Raw genomic sequence first — 17,452 nt, forward strand, 5'->3', positions numbered from 1 at the left:
CCGCTGCCCTGCTTCATATTAAGTTCGGGGTTATAAAGAAAATATCCTTGTTTCCCTTGGGAAAGGATACAGGAATCTGTGTCTTCACGCAGTGCTTAGAGCCACATTGCACTAGAAAGAATGCATTACAGAAGAAAAGCTGAAATAACCCCATGAGGCTGGAGGAGCAATGCGGAATGGGATTCATGAGACATTGCAACAGTGCCTCTCGCAAAAGCGGGTTGAGCACGTCAGCACAGAGCTGTGCTGCAAACCCATTTTGCTGGGAGCTGCTTAAAGGAAAGATTTGAAAAGGCCGTGTCCTTGTTTCCTAGTGACCTGAAAAGAGCAGAAAGGAAAACCCCATTAGGGAGTGGGGGAGAGGCCAGGGCAGGCAGGGGCCTGAGCTGCGCACTCACATTAAGGTCAGCTGCTGTTCTTTGGGATTCAGATGATTTAGGTTACTCTGCCAGCTGGATCCTCTCAAGGCTGATGCTAAAGAACACAAAAGCCTTTTGTCCTTCGCGGGGAGACTTTGGAGTACAAGGAGTCGGGCTGTGCTCGTAGTGAGGCTCCTGCCTTTTTCTGTAGGCATTTGAATGCCTTCGATTCAGATATGTGTGGCTGTATTGTGTAGTCCAGGGGAAAAAAACCACAGCATTCACATCAGTAGTGGCTCTCGCTGCTTCCTGTGTTCCAGATATCCCTCAGTTCTGTGGGGTTTGCTTCAGATTTTGAACATATCTTTGCAAATAACCCCATTAGTCTGACAAAGCCTCATCTAATATTGCTCCAAAGCTGCCCATGACATCACCGGGGCTTGGAAGGGGTTCTAATACATGAACTGTTATCAGACAGGTAATGAGGTACCAGGCACTGCTTCTAGTGACCATTTTCACTGCATTCCTCTCAGACACATCATGAATCAGGTGGGAATGTTTTTCTGTGTGGGTCGTAACCTGCACGGCTGTTGCCAGTGGGGCTTTCTGACTCAGCAGACCTGCATCCTGCATGAAGGCTTTTGGATCTTCTCACACACCCCCCTCTCAGAAGCAGCTCAGCAGATAGAACCTCTTCTTTCCTGCTCACCCTGCAGCAGAGATGAAAGCATGTGTGCTGCAGTCTGCTCAGCCTCAGGCCCCAACGCCCCAGGGATGGGCACCACCTACAGACCTACCTTGGGCAGGCCCCAAAAATCTGAATTCATACACAGGTTAAAGAAAAGTTCCCCACCCTCAGTGTCAGGTCCTGGGTGAGTTTGCAGGGCTGGGTGCTCTCCTGGGCTTATCAGCTGGTTGAACTGGATATGGTATTAATGAAAGCTTGTCATTTTACGGCCACAGTTCAAGAGCGGTGTTGTGCTTTGCTCTGCTGTGGGGTTTCCCAGATCACTAACGGCATTTTCTGCTTACAGGAGCTCACAGGAAAGCTGCCACGAGAATACCCCCTAGATCCTGGGGAGGAGCCGCCTATTGTAAGGAGAAGAATAGGAACTGCCTTTAAACTGGATGAGCAGAAAATCCTGCCCAAGGGAGAGGTGAGGCTGTGCCTTCCAGTCCTGTGTCCCCACCTCGGGTCTTTAAGATGTCCGGTGTGCATCACATAGGAACCATCAATCCTACAGTTGGTTTTGCTTTAAATTACTGTAGTTGGTCACAGTGCCTATTTTTTAATATCCATCAGAACCAGGAAGCAGCAACAGAGTTGGTGCTCTTAGTTCAGGCTCAGAGTAAAGGTTAAACCCTCAGGGTTCAGCCCTGGCTTTGCTAGAGGTAACAGAAGGAGCCTGGGTGACCAACCTGACCGTGACAGTCGAAGCACGCCAGTGACTAAGTGCAGTGACTTGTGCGAGTAGGGACCACATCAGGAGCCCCTTGAGCCATCTGAGCCCCGTGCTGCTGCCCTGTGTCATTATTGCAAACAGCCACTTGCTTTCTGCTTCAGTAGCAATCCGAATTCAGATCTCCTCTAACAGGGAGAAAAGCATCACTATTATCCATCTTAGCCTTGCAATAGCAAGATGAAAGCATTTTGCTCCCCAGTCCTTAAACAAAAGAGCCTTCGTCCCTACCTATGGGCAGCTGGAATTATGTTTTTCTAAGTTTGCCAGGGAGTGTTTGTTCTCTTCCCTTGCTCCCACAATGTGCTGGGTCAGTGCCCTGAACCGTGGCTGTGAAAACAGGCCTGCAGCAGCTGTAAGGCGGGACCGGATTCACAGAAAAGCTATTGTCTGCAGAGACACATTTGTCTCAAGACACTTGTGTATATTCCAGTCTTGAGTTTCCTTTTTATTTTTGTAAGAGGAGAGACTGAAGCTGGTGTGACTGTGCGGTTTAAGGCTCGCTTCAGCCAGGGAATTAACTGTTTGTCGTTTTGTTGGCATTTTCCTTCAGCTGAAAAAATAAACAGCTGGAGCTCTTTAGTTTTGTTCTCAATGGAGCCTGGGAGAGGAATTCCATCGAAGTCAAATATTCATGAACTAGCACATTTAATTAAGCTTTTCAAAGGGAAGCACGGCTTAGCTGAGTTACTCCTAAAACCCCTGCAGTCTGTTGGCTGCTCAGTTATAACCTGATCTCCAGCTTCCCCAGATCTTACTGCTACAAGGCAGCTTTTGGAGCCAGCGGGTGAGGAATCTCCATACTCCGGTGGCAGGGTTAGATGGGGAGAGCATGAAGGTAAAGCAGCTCCTCCTCATTGCAGGCACTCTGCCTTTTGGCATCAGCAATCCAAACACGCTGACTCAGCTTTCCTCTACCTCCCTTTTCATCTGTCAAACTTTAAGACTGTGTTGAAAACCATAACTTTCTGTTCTTGAAGAATGATGTTGAGCTGTGTTTATTTGGCTGCCAGTTTGAGAGCGTTTAGAGAGGCCAGCAATGATTTTCCTGCACTTTTCAGCAAGTGCAAACACTAGAAACTCAATTTAAAACAAAAGGTGAAATATTCCCTCAGTCACGTAAATCGAAGACTGATATTACCAACTGTGACACAGACCTGAAAAAAGGCACTTCCATCTGAAGGCAGATGATATTCCTCATTTTCTGAGGCCTTATTTATAGTGGCCTCACTGGAAGAAAATAGACAGTTATGGCCAGAAGGAAAATGAATATGTTTTTTCTAAGATATACTGAATGATTTAGAACTGAATCTGTGAAGGTTTGAAATGACAGCTCACATCAAACTCTCTGTACCTTTAGTAAGAGCTTTGTCAGAGCAAGACTTGCAGAGAAGGGTCCTATTGTATTTTTTGGTGATCGCCGCTACCTGGTCCGTAATTCCTGACTCTGGGAATATTTGCCAGAAGGCAGTGAACCAGGTTCTAGGCCTTAAGACTCCATGGTGTCAAATTCACTTTTAATAAGTTTGGCGCTGATAGAGCTTTTAAACTTTTCAAAGCAAAAAGTGATCTGTTAAAAGGATGGAGGTGGGTTCAGTCTTCAGTAAATTGAGGGAAATGATAACTATAGATTTAAGGCAATGCTGACTCACCGCTGACAGCAAAGGGATTTTTTTTAAGCCGGAAGCCCAGAATAAAAACTTCAGAGAGCAATTTCAGTCTGATTAATTCCCACAGCATTAGCTCTTGCCACATACGCCACTGCTAAACGGAGAGAAAGAATTTGAATTTGCGTAATGGGGATCTCCATGAATATGTAGCTGTCAGTGGTTGTGATCTGAACCCCCACCATTCACTAGAAGTAAAAAAGCTTGGCATTTTTCTCCTAATTTGCAATGATGTACTATTTTCCCCTTTCTAGCAGACCAACACCAAAAACTCCATCAAGCTGGGGAGGGTAGCCAGATCCATTGCAGATTAGCAAGTACCTTTGAAGCTCACAGCTTGGGGTCCCAGTGCAGACCAGGAAGCTCTATATCAGCTTCTGTGTTGACATAAATTGGCCTAAATCCCTTGACTTTGGAGGATAACTAAAAATCAGTAGTTAGCTTCCAGGGTACACCTGATTGCAGTTAAAAACTCTGCTGAGACCCTGCAAGGACTGATGTTGGAGACACTAGTCGTTTTTGGCACACAGAAAGCTTGCTGTTATACACTGCTCGCTCTGAAATCAACCTCGTGGCTTGTAACTCGAGGAGACAATTTTCTGGTGCAATCAGTTGCAGCAGCCCATAATTACTTCAGTTCATTCTGGACTTTGACAGCCATACACCAGGGGGAGGAATTAACCCATCTTTTGCTTTTTTACCCAAAAGAGTTTCGTGGGTGCCAAGCAAACCTGTCAAGAAAGTTAAAGCTGTAGCTTTGCGTCAGTACATAGCACTGATATCAAACGGGGCTCAAATATGGAGATAGGAAATGGGGAGAAGGAGCGGGTGGGTGGCAGGTATTACCCGTGGATGGGTGTAAAAGGATAAATGTGTCAGCAGTAGAGCACCATTGAACTAGGCCATATTGAACTGCATGAAAAGCCAAATAGCACAGCAAGGTTACGGCTGGAGCATACATGTCCTCTTTGTATGGGTTGTCCCTTCCACCATCACCCAGGCACTCATGTGACCAGATGAAGGTGAGATGGATGTGCTCAGGGAGGCCCTGAGATAAGGGAAGCAGCATGATTGTGGATGTTTTGCTGATGGAGAGCCTTGGTTGGAGGCCACTGGACAAGTTCAGGGAGAGCTTCCCCGTAGCTGCATCAGGAGAGTTTGGTGGTAGCCAGAATCCACTTGCCTTTCCCCAGGAGGCAGAGCTGGAGCGCCTGGAGAGGGAGTTTGCCATTCAGTCCCAGATCACAGAGGCTGCCCGGCGCCTGGCAAGTGACCCGAACGTCAGCAAAAAGCTGAAGAAACAGAGGAAGACATCCTACCTGAACGCACTGAAGAAACTGCAGGAGATCGAAAACGCCATCAATGAGTATCGCATCAAATCTGGAAAGAAGCCAACCCAGAGAGCCTCCCTGATCATAGATGGTAAGTGGGGCTCAGCACCCATGGCATTGCTGAAGGGTCTGTGGAGGCCAAGGAACAAAATTCTTGCCTTGAACTCATGGCTTGAGGCACAGATTTTCCCTCCCTCCTCTTCCCTCTCCTGCCTGGAGGACTCCACGGAGGCTGTCCTCTCCCATACTAGCATGCTGTCAAATGGGTGTCTGGGCTGCATGCCATGCATTAGGGATGTGCTGGTTCACAGCACAAGAAGCAGTGTCACGCTGTAGATTATAAGCATGTCAGGAAAGCAGGCTGTGACTCCTTTGTTCACCTATAAAATCGCTCTGTTAACGTCTCCTCCAGAGTGGTGCTGTACAAATGTAATTAATGTTAGCAGATTGGGGTGAACTCTCTAGCTGAAAGGCATCTGTAAAATCAAAGTGGTAGCAGTGTCATTGCTGTGTTCAAACGCTTTTTTTCTTTTTCTTTTTTTTTTTCAATGTAATTCTCAGAGCACTTTATGGTTTACTGGGTTGTTGATTGGTTTTTCATGAAATCCATTAACTTTCTGCTGTGGTTCTTTCTCCCTTGCTGATTTTGCCCTTTCCCTTTGACTTGCAGAGCTTTTCTCTGTGCCTTTGTAGCAGGAACTGAGATTAGAGCTGATGTATTTGTGACCTGGGTACCAAGTTGCACCGCAGTCAGGGATAACAGACAGCCGTGAGGACTCAGGAGGGGGGAGGCAGCTCAGACATGTACACACCAAGGATGTCAGAGCTTCTGCTGCTATACAGGATGCTCAGAAAGTGTTTCCCTGAATTACACAAAACTGGTACCTAGTGTGGGCCTTTAGTTAGCAACAGGATGGTCATTTTCAGAAGGCAGAGATCAAACCCAGAGTCCTTAAGGCCCGAGATATAAATCTTGCTAATGGCACCATGCCATTTTGCATCCTCTGGGGATCTCAACTCTCCATTGTGACTCAGTCTTAATCCCCATTAACTGAAAAGACTTAGCAGCTCCTTGAAAGGCTGCCTGCTAGTGTGACACCTGGCCTGCAGCTCTGCCCTCCGAGACTGAGAGTAGGCTGAGTCAGTTGTTTATAGGAATCTTGCCTCTCGGCTACATGAGGAGGAAGATGTGGGTGACTGCTTGAGGCTAAGACTCAGTGGACAAAGATCACGGTGCAGTTCAGCACTCGGTCACTGCAATTCTTGGACCATCTGACCATCTTTATATTTTCTTCCCCTCAGAAGGAAACATTGCCAGTGAAGACAGTTCCCTCTCGGATGCCCTTGTTCTCGAGGATGGTATGTTGGCTACTGTATGTTTTAGAGGGCAGGAAGAAAACAGGGAGGGATGAGTGAACTCCTGAATGACACTCACAGTGGAGGAACTGTTCTGTGTAATAATCCACTCAAACATCCCTGTACCAAAAACACTTGCCCTGACTCCACCTTATAGTCAGACACCAGGCCTGGAGCAGTGAGTATTGCCATGGTTACTGCTCTGAATTCTTTCAAAAGACAGTCCCAGGATGCCCCCTTATTTTCTCTTAAGGTTTCCATTGTTTTAATGCATCACATGCTCTTGCTGGCCATTCCCTCCCAAAATGGGAATGTCACCTGGTGCACTTCTGAAAGTCGGGTCTTCAGGTTGCTCCTGAATGCAACCAGGGCAAGCAGGGTAAGGAAGCAGGCTCTGGAGGTGTGATGGCATCCCCCAGGGTTGTGCTGCCGCTGGAAGTATGACACAGTCATCACCTCTCTCTCTTCTTCTCTTCACAGAGGATTCTCAGGTCACCAGCACAATATCCCCTCTCCAGTCCCCACACAAAGGACTCCCTCCCCGGCCACCCTTGCACAACAGGCCTCCTCCTCCACAGTCGCTGGAAGGCCTCCGCCAAATGCATTACCACCGCAATGACTATGACAAGTCCCCCATCAAACCCAAGATGTGGAGCGAGTCATCCTTGGATGAACCCTATGAGAAGGTCAAGAAACGCTCCTCACACAGTCATTCCAGGTGAGCCAGCTATCTTGAAGCACCATCACAGAGATATCCTCTGCTTTCAGGAGGGATGAGTGTGAGCCCTTTCAAAATTTACAAAGTTGTCCCTTACCAAAAGGGTGGTTTAGGTGTTTTGGCCAATAGGCATATCATAAAAACAGGCTGCAGCCACATGACTGCTGCTTGGTATCTCAATAGTTGCACTTTCAAGTGCAAGATCTTAAAGATCCCTCCCAACCTAGACAATTCTATGTTATTTTAAAAAACATTTAGAAAAGAGGGATGGTGTCTTTGACAGGGCTTGGCCTTGACCTCCTGCTACTGCAGAAGCACAGGCTCTGGGACGCAGCTCAGAGCAGCAGCTGACCCAACTCCCGCTCACCCCCGCAAGATCACAGGCACATGCCTGAGATCTGGAAAGAGGTGTGAGAGCCCCTTCCCCAAATACCTGCCCAGGAACTGAAGCCCGGTGTTTGCTCTGCAGCAGTCACAAGCGGTTCCCCAGCACCGGGAGCTGTGCTGAGGCAGGAGGGAGCAGCTCACTGCAAAACAGCCCCATCCGGAGCCTTCCCCACTGGAACTCCCAGTCCAGCATGCCATCAACACCAGATCTACGGGTACGCAGTCCACACTACGTCCACTCCACGCGGTAAGTCTTCCCAGCTCTGGTCTCTCACCTTGCTTGCCCTTTAATAAATATTTTTTGCTTTATCCTTCCCCCAGTGTATGAATTAATTCCCAGTTCAGGAAAGGATACAAACCAGTCCTATTCACATCAGAGGCTCGTGTACTGTTGCCAGTAGGGAATCTCTCCTGAACTGGGATTCTGAAGTCACTTCAGATAAACATGATCTTTCCCCTTACCTCTCCCTCAGAGTAAGCAAGCTTTTCTTCCACTGGGACCTTTCATCTCAGGGGCTGTTTATAGGCACTACAAATCCCATTGCACTTTTAAAAGGCATGTGGTGCCACAGCTTAATTCTGCAGTAAATTCCTCCATGGATCCAGCTGGAGAGAACATGTTGTTTCCTGTCTGATACAAAATGTTGGGTAGTGTTAATCCTCTCTCACAGATCAAATGTTTGCATATGGGTGATCATATGTGGAGAGAGAGCCTGTATAAAGCAACCCATCTGAGGATCCAGGTGTCAGTGGAATAAGCCCAGGGCTGGCAGAGGAAAGAGATGAAGTGTGTAAGTGAGGTGATTTGATGCACGTGGCCCAATTTGAGTCCAATTGTCAGCAGGATTTCTACAAATTGTTCAGCTTCATCATTGCTCTTTTGCTCTTGTGGCAAACTCCATGGACACTGCGGGAAGCAGAGCCAAGCCAAGCTGTGTGCTGTTACGTGTCCTGCCCTAAGGGGTAGTGCTAACATCATTTAGCGTGGCATAAATCAAGAGTAAGGCCAACACATCCAACTCGGGCAGAGACGATACAAGGCATTAAGACCCTGGGTTAAGTTTGTTACAAGTTTTTGGCTGGAAGTACCTTTCAAGATTGCAAAATTTGTTAACACTGGAGCCAAGCTGCGTGAGAAACGAGCCTGGCACAGGGCTTGAGAAGTGGCCTTGACCGCGTAGGGGCCATTTGGGTGTTTGAAACAACCATTGCTCAGTCTGTGGCTCATTCATGAGCTGCGTGCCCTGGCCTTGGCCATGCATCATGCGGGTGTGTGATTCATGGCAGGGTGTTCCGGCTCCTTGAACGGATGGCTGAAGCTCTCCAAACAGCCAGGGTGAATAGAGACCACCCAGACTTGGCTGTGAATTGAGCCTTGTAAACTTGCAATTCGGGGTGGTTGCCTGGAGGGCTCTCACCCTCTGACAGTCTTACACGTGCTACCCACGGCTGGGCCCTGGTAAAACCTAGCCGCTTCACAGAGTTAACTTTTTCAAAAGCCAATGGACAAATCACTGCATTCAGGGCTAAGTATGGGCATTCTGTCTGTCTGTCTCACACCAGATGAATTGTACCTGTGCAGGGCATTCACAGGCCACTTGCAAGGGAATCCCACCACCTTTGAGGCTTAAGGTCTTGGAATTTGCAGAGCTGGAGCAAGGTGAACCTGGTAGCAGAGGGATGGTGCTGATGCAGACAGCTCTGCCATGGGGCTGCAGCAGCAAAGCCGGGGCTTGAGGTCCCCGGGGTCTTTCCCAGGGTGGCAAGCCACAGAGGAATTGGGCTGGGCAAGGGTTTATGTCCCACGTAGTGCTGCAGACTGAATGCCACCACCAAGGAGACGGGAGAGGAACAGGAATAGGACCTAATTGCCCCAAACCCTGCAGCAGGGAGCAGGTTGCTTTGCAGCCAGAAGCTCAGTGCAGTGCTGGAGGGGTCCAGGTTTTCAGTGCCCTTACAGTCCCTTGCCTGTGAAGCTGTCCTTGTGTGCAGAAGGGGATGGGGAGTGCTTCGTCCTGTTGACTTACGAGCCTGGATTTTTTCTCTGGTACCTGCAGGTCAGTAGACATCAGCCCAACCAGACTGCACAGCTTAGCTCAGCACTTTAGACACCGGAGCTCCAGTTTGGAGTCGCAAGGCAAGCTCCTTGGCTCAGAAAATGAGACAGGGAGCCCTGATTTCTACACCCCAAGGACTCGTAGTAGTAACGGCTCTGACCCCATGGACGACTGCTCTTCCTGCACCAGCCATTCCAGCTCTGAGCACTACTACCCTGCTCAGATGAACCCCAACTACTCCACCCTGGCAGAGGACTCCCCATCAAAAGCCAGAGAGCGGCAGAGGCAAAGGCACAAATCGGCGGGCAACCTGGTCTCTTCCAATTCAGGGAGCATGCCCAACCTGGCTGCAAGGAACGGGACAGGACACCACCGCGTCTACCTGCACAGCCAGAGCCAACCCTCCTCCCAGTACAGGATCAAAGAGTATCCTCTGTACATTGAGGGCAGCTCCACACCCGTGGTGGTGCGGAGCCTGGAGAACGACCAGGAGGGACACTACAGCGTGAAAGCACAATTCAAAACCTCCAACTCGTACACAGCGGGGGGGATGTTTAAGGAGAACTGGCATGGGGATGAAGTGGACTCCGTCAGGCTCACCCCCTCCCGCTCCCAAATCATAAGGACTCCATCTCTGGGCAGGGAGGGCCATGAGAAAGGCTCGGGTAGGACTGCCGTGTCGGACGAGCTGCGGCTCTGGTACCAGCGGTCCACAGCCTCCCACAAGGAGCACAGCCGCCTCTCGCACACAAGCTCCACTTCCTCGGACAGCAGCTCCCAGTACAGCACATCTTCGCAAAGCACCTTTGTGGCGCACAGCCGGGTCACGAGAATGCCTCAGATGTGTAAAGCAACATCAGGTGAGAGCCAGGCCCAGGCAAAGGGGCGGGAGGGACGGGGGCCTTCATGCAGCCCAGATTAGTGCCAGGCATTACACCCCATCTGGAGAGCAACGCCAGACCGTGGCACGTTATCTGGCCTTGATATGCTGCTCACCAAGCCTGTAGGCATAACACTGGGGGACAAGCCTTTTCTAAAACACTCATCGGGTGAGAATTTTTTCCATGGAAATCATCATTTTGTAATGATGGGCTCAAAAGACAGGGAGGGACCGAGGCCCTGTTGTTGCCAGGTCTTTCCTCAGGGTGCAGTAGGGGTTTGGGTGATAGCACTAGGGGCTGAACGTGGAGAAACCGTGGGGATTGGGGTGGTCGCTCTTAGTAATCACAGTGAGGGGAGCGATGAAGCAAGGGGGGACTCAGCACAGACTAGAAGAATGTGTGTCTGTGGTGAAACACCAAAAGCATGAGAAAGGTTAAGTGGGGAGCATCACAGCCCCTCCACCCCCTGTGAAAATGTTTGAGCGATGACATCTTTGTGCACTGCTGAGACTTGGTTTTCCCATGCAGCTCCAGTAGCTGTTCTGATAATATCCTGAAATTCACAGCGCTTAAATTTGTGCAATATTGTGCCTCTCGGTTATGTACAGAGCTTTGCACTCCTCTGTGCTGTTAATATTAAATGGTAAGAAAACAGTCGATTTCATTAAACTGAGAAGGCCACTATGTGTTATAAAACAGTCCAAGGTTAAATATTTACTGGCCATCAGTCACCACTGGCTAAGCCAGTTTGGATAGATCAAGGACTTGCTAAAAACCTGAATCCAGCCCCATGTGGACAGGATTGCTAGTTAGTCACTTTGCACTGTGCCCATCCTCACCTTTCCACATGCCTCAGCCTTGGTGTGGGAGACACCATTACTCCAGCCTCACTTTCTGCAGGCCCCCACGGCCTCCCTGAGCAGACCAGTGCATCATCCACCCGTGCTGGCTGTTGGGCTTCTGACATCCCAGCATCACGCCTGGTCCACAGTGATCACCACCCTGACACCAGTGGGGCTTTGTACTTGCTGCTGACCCCAGCGTGGAGTCGGAGAGCCAGTTTAACACCAGGCTCCTTGTGGGCCACTACGAGCTGCCCAAGAAGAGGCTGATTTACATGTGCCAACACTCATAGAAGGCCCAGATGTGGACCAATACACAATCAAGTAACTGCTGGAACTGTCCTGCATATGAAAAATCTGGTTTCCCTCCTTTGATTAATTGGCATTTCTGTTTCACCCAGCAACACAAAATGCTTGAACTCTGGAAAGGTTTGCCTTGCTTAGCTTTGGAAGCTGTACCAGTTCAATTAGGTAATCTACAAAGAAAAATTATGGGGGTGGAAGAAGAGCACATAAAAACTGCTGTCAATCAGTCCGTTCCCCCACCCAGCTGGGTCTTTACATCTAAATGTGATATCTGGGCAGCACAGTGGTAAGTGTGCTCAGTAGTCACAGCTTGTCATGACCACTTGGCAGCCTAGATTGGTTTTGCGTTCAGAGTTGGCTCCCAGTTACAGTTGGGGGAGGATACTGACCTTGGAGGCTGCTGGCTCCAAGGAGCAGGGTAAAATTTGTTTTTCTCTTCAAGTGTCATTTGGCAGCAGCTAAAGAATTTAAAAGCACAGAAGGGGATATCAGGTAGAAACATCCATCGTTTTAGCTGATTAGCACTAGCCAGTAGGTCTACTGGACTTCATGCTGTCCTTCAAAGAGGATCATACTTCTAGGCATATATTAAATTTGGAGGGTCAACTCTGTTTGGACTTGGGGAGGAGGAAAGATCAGTCAGCTGGATTTCTTAGCTAAACCCTCACCTGCCAGTGGTACATTTTCAGTTCAGTTTGCTTCTGTCTTCATTGATGCAAGATAAGTCTTCCTCTGGTCCCATAGTAGTAGAGTCAGCAAAGCCCAACTTCAGTTTATTACAGATGCACAATGAAAGGTAGTTTTGGCTTTTGAAATGTTCAGAGCTGTCTTCCTCCTTTGCACCTGAAGCAGTGTACTTGTCCAGGCTCTCGCCACTGCCAGCCCTGGCTCCTAGGGACACAGAGCATCTCCCACCACCCCCAGAAGCAGGAGGCTGAACCTGATGGGCTGAGCTCCTCCAGTTCAGGTCCCGTGGAGATGTGCAGCCAGGCCCTGCCAGTGCAGGCAGCAGCAAAATCAATTAGCTTTCATGATGGGAGATGTGCGGTGTTTCCCAGGCAGGCTCAGGAGAATCCGAGTTGTTACATTCAGCTGGAAGCCGGGCTGAAACAAAGCATTACTGCGGAGCTGAGAATGGATCCGGCCCGTGGCATGCAGCAGCGTCAGCAGCAGGCTGCTCCCACGCCACGTTCAGGCGCAGCCATCCAGGAACAGGTTGAGGTCTGACTCCCAGGCTGTGTTTATTCACAGCAGGACATGTTTCTGCTGGTCTGACCAGCTGATGCTTCTGAACCACCCTGACCCTTGCGCCCTCAGCTCACCAGTTATTTTTCTCCACCCTTTGGTTGTTTTTCAGCTGCCTTACCTCACAGCCAGAGGAGTTCAACACCGTCGAGTGAACTAGCAGCCACGCCGCCGGGCAGTCCCCACCACATTCTCACATGGCAGACTGGGTGAGTGTCTGTGGGATCGGGTTAGAGAATTCACCTCGCTCTGTGCTGGTGAGAAAAACCTCCACATACAGAAGCAAAGGGAGAGCACAGGTATGGGGAACGTTTTCCAGGTGCTCCATAGCCGACACCTGCGCAGAGCATTTCGAGCCTCCCACCTCTAGTTTAGGCTGACCAAGACATGGCAGTGCCATCTGCACCCAGCAGCACTGCTCCAAGCAGTGCTGGATCCACAGGGAAAAAAGCCTTGCAGGTTCTTCCTGCTTGGACAGTCTCCTTCCTCCAATTTCCCATATGTTGAAATAGCTTAACCTTTTTTTTTTAGCAACCATCACACTGGCTATCCAGACCAAGGAGATCTTTGTTGTTAAGGCAAGGTTAGGTGTCTACCACATTTGTGTGTGCAGAAGCCACATTTTTCTGCTAGGTTTTCCCTAGCAATGTGTCTTAATGACTATTAAGTGCATCTTTTTTCAGCTACCACTAACTTAATGTGCTTCGCCAAAGCGTGAGTGAGTCATTACATGCAGGTAGCCATTACTCATGTAAATATAGTAATTGGGTTCTTTGGCACCTCTTTGTGAGGCAGGGAGTTAAAGGAGTAAACAAAAAGCTTTTTGCAAGCTCCCATGAGCATTCTTTAGCAATCTCCTGTAATTCTGTCCTGCCACATGAAATAAAGATCATTTCCAGATCCCGTCTAACTCAGTACGTCCCAGATTTTTGCATCTAAATTGAGTTTGTGAGATCAGCTAGAAAGTTTCAGACTACAGTCCTCAAAATACTGTAAGGCCTAGAGCAGGAAAACAGGTATCCCCCAAGTTGTGAACTGGGACCAGTAACTTTGCAAACATTTCACTGTGCAGCCAGTGGAAAACCTCACGCTCTTTAATTTCTTCTGGTCACCTATGACCAAGTTTGACCTCAGGTTTTACTCCAGCACTGCTCGTGACTGCACGTTAAAACGGAGACGAGGAGAACCATAACCACAACCCCTTTAGGCCTACTTTGGATTTTAAATTCACAGATTTGACATCCAGCCTCACATGGTCTTTGCATGTCCTTCCAGCTTTAGAACAGGAGAATTTTCCACGTCCCATTTCATAAAAAGTCAAGGGATTGCAAGATAGGCAAAATGGCAGCTATCTTCACTGTACACTGAAATTTCCACTGTTAAGGGTTTGAGTCTAGACGTAGATCTCAGTCTCCATCCCAATCCTAATTCCTCTAAATATCTCCATGATGACCGGAAGTAAAACTGGTGAGCAGCCAGCTGAGAAATCTGTTTGGAAAATCCCAACTTTTCTTGGTTTTCCATTCAAGAAAAGTCCTGCACCCTGTCTCTCTCAGCAAAAATGCATCAAGCCAAATTCTCAGCTGGTAAAAGTGAAGTTATCTAGATTTATAGCTTAGGCCCTGCACCAAGAAGCAGTGCAAAAAGAATTAGAGACAAATCCGCACTTACTTCATGCCTGAGCACAACACCCAAGGTGTATGTATATATACAGTAGGAGCAGATAAAGTTTGCCATTTGATGCACAACACAAACTCCCCCACTGCAGGAGCAGGCTGTGCCCTCCTGGCACAACTCAGAAGATTGACAGTTCTCCCCAACATGTTTTTTGTGTCACTAACTTTTTCTAAAGATGATTCATCAACTTGTTTCCCCACTGGATTAATAAGCTCGTAACAATGTCTGTGTCACTTCTTTTCTTTAACATTTCCTCTCTCCTCTTTCCTCCTTTTTTGCTCTCCTTTGTTCAGAGAAGCAACAGACAACTCACCCACTATGGATGAGTCTCAGTCTCCAACCCACCAAAGTACTGATGAATAGAGGTATAGTAAGGGAACGTTTTGTTCTTTCATCCTTCTGCCTTACAGCCCATGAACACAGGGTGAATAACTGGCATCCCGCTGTCCCAGAGGAGCAGCCCTTTTAATTGTGTGCCTGTTCGTTTGGCAACAAGGCTTCCTTCAGCTCTTGGAAGAACAACTTGAAAGGACCTTGAAGCCCTCTCTGTGCCTTTTCAGCAAGTTTGCGGCTGTGGCGCTTTCCCCTGTGAAAGAGGACTTTGGGCCAGCCCAATCGGCATTCATGCAGAGGTTGAACGGGCACAGAAAGCAGGCGATGGTGACAAATTTGTAGCTGGGGACATTCCAAAGCAGCGTGGGCAAAGCGCTGTGGGGAAGAGTCTGGGAGCAGCATGATGGGGAGATGAGCTCGGGTAAACGGGGGCCTCGGGGGACCTGGACTGAGCTCCCGGCAGCACTCCAGCCATGGCACCAAGCTCCCCTTTCTCCCCCTTCTCCACCGCAGAGCAGAGCAGTGAAGCAGAGGCTGTTAGGAGCAGCAGTGAGGTTTCATGGAGCGAGGAGCAATCCTGGCCCCATTCCTGCGGGAAGACAGAGGGGGAAGGGTGGCGGGAACAAAAAATCCCTCAGAGTATTTCTATTTTAATTAAACTGCTGTCACGTCTGACACTCTCATTTGAATCTACAACCATTTGCAGCTGGCATCTGTCAAGTATTTCAAGCCCAGCTTTCTAGAGATAACCCATAAACCTCCGTACTCCAGCAGAGAGCTGGGAAACAAAAGGCTCTTTAACACGCAGACGGTGATGCCCTTGCTCAGGTTCCTCCCAGACACTGGTCTCAGAGAAACCAGGTAGAAAACAGGGCAGAGGAGGCAGGAACTGCCAGACCGCATCAGGTGTGAGATCAGTCCTGCGAGGCGGGGAGGAAGCTGAGGAAGGAGTGAGAATCCCACAGTAAACAGACAGAAAATGTATCATCTCCCACTTCAGGACTCAAAACAATCTCTAGTTTGGAAGTTGGTTAAAATCAAAGTGTGAGGGAGAGACATCAATTCTGAATATTACTATGCAGATACAGCAGTCACTTTTCAAAATATCAACAAGATTTTGACCTCAGTGTTTGCCTCCAGCAAGGAGCTCCGCAGACTAAGCCAGGAGCTGACCCTCATTGGAGCTTGAAGATGAATAGCAAAGAAGATTCCCATAAACTGTCTCACCTGCTCTGTGCAAGCAAACAAAAAGCTATGCAGTGAAAGAAGCAGTAGCTTGTCAAGAGAGGTGCCACAAGATGAGGACTAGGCTACCTCTGACAAAACAGAGTCCTTTCCACATTGGACATGGCACCCTCTCACTAGTTGCTTCCTAGCTCATCCCTGGAAAACCACGTAACTCTGGGATTGCCAGGTGATGCACGAGCCTCTGCCCAGAGCAGAAGTGCTACAGGAAAGCACCACCACCCTCCTCCTTCTGTGTTCCCGTTAGGTACTACAGTCTGTGGCCCGGAGGGCTGCTCCGCAGACTTGCTCCCTGGAGAGCATCCTACTAAAAATCTCTTTACCCCAACTTAATACCAGGCAGGAAAGCAAGACAGAGCCCTTTAGGCAAGGCAGAGCACTGCTGCTGTACCCCGGGAGGGAAGAGGCCACATGCAGAGAAAGCAGAGGCAGGTGTGGTACCACGTGTGGTGGGAGGGACACAGACAGTGGGTTCAGCCACAAGCTCTCACCCTCCAACAGCGCTTTGCTCTCTTATAGCGCATCCCACCAGCAGCAGGCTGAAAGCACAGCAGTTCTGCCTGTTGCCATTCCGCCATCATCCAAAACTCAGGGCACACTGCCCATGGAGAAGATGCTGGAGCTCGGCTTTCTCCTGCCTCCTCACACCTAGCGGGTTGCTGGGGCAAATGGGATTGCCGGGCAAGAGCAAACTGGGTCAAAGCAGGGTCTTGCATGCTGATCCCACCTCAAACGTCAGCTCTGGGGTACCTGCAGTGGGGTCTGTGAATATCCTGTGTTCCTTCTCACCTGTAATACCATGTTTTATGCCCATGGTTGAAGTTTCTAGGAGTCCTTGTCCTAACAAAGTTTCCTTTCTCCTGCAGGAGCTACAACGATAGCTGTTTCCTGGATTCTCCCCTCTATCCAGAATTAGCAGATGTCCAGTGGTATGGGCAGGAAAAAGCCAAGCCTGGGACTCTAGTGTGAACCCCTGACCTCAAGTTAATCACATCAATGCCATTCTGAGATCACCTCACTGCCTCTCATTTGCCTTACCCAGATGCACTGTCACCCAGCACCAGCTTCAACTCTAAGCACTTTTCTCACGATGCAATTCAAGGCGACATTAACAGAACACTGGCCCTGAGACATCCACCACCACAGCGACGGACCGCAGCGCATCCCATTGCCAGACTGGTGCATATCCTTCCCACAGCCTGCAGGGCAGCGGGTGCAGATGAGCAGCCATCATAATAGTCAGTTGGCAATTTAAAAATTTATTTTCCTTTGAAACAATGGAAGCCTTTCAAGGCTTACATCAAATCTTACCATTCTGCGGCATGTAACAGCAGCAAGCTTTCCATGACCTGCGATCTGAAGCCAACAGAGCATTAGTTTAAAGGGGGGGGAGAGCTAAAATGGGTCAGAGGCTGAGAAATGGATATCACGGTCCTGCAAGTGCGTCTGTTACGAAACAGTAAAATCCCTTCACTTCAAAGATGTGTCAGAGTCTCGCAATCAGCTCTGCACTGCCAAAGATCGCCACACCAACGTCGGCAGGATGAGTTTGCTCAGCAGGTTCTAGCTACAAGAACATTTCTCTCGT

At 49.0% G+C, this 17,452-nt stretch overlaps 1 protein-coding gene across 1 annotated transcript in view; it reads left to right on the plus strand.

The window, feature by feature from the left end:
• Positions 1 to 17,244, plus strand: part of FRMD4A (FERM domain containing 4A) — a 189,342-nt gene extending 172,098 nt beyond the window's left edge. Inside the window, 9 exon segments of the mRNA XM_009882937.1 lie at positions 1,394 to 1,516; positions 4,680 to 4,908; positions 6,120 to 6,176; positions 6,654 to 6,891; positions 7,361 to 7,525; positions 9,336 to 10,195; positions 12,722 to 12,818; positions 14,580 to 14,651; positions 16,731 to 17,244. Coding sequence (XP_009881239.1) covers positions 1,394 to 1,516; positions 4,680 to 4,908; positions 6,120 to 6,176; positions 6,654 to 6,891; positions 7,361 to 7,525; positions 9,336 to 10,195; positions 12,722 to 12,818; positions 14,580 to 14,649 — 1,839 coding nt within the window. The 3' untranslated portion in view covers positions 14,650 to 14,651; positions 16,731 to 17,244.
• Positions 17,245 to 17,452: the final 208 nt, after the last annotated feature.

This window comes from Charadrius vociferus, unplaced genomic scaffold (assembly GCF_000708025.1).
Source record: "Charadrius vociferus isolate BGI_N301 unplaced genomic scaffold, ASM70802v2 scaffold32, whole genome shotgun sequence".
Lineage (NCBI taxonomy): Eukaryota > Metazoa > Chordata > Aves > Charadriiformes > Charadriidae > Charadrius > Charadrius vociferus.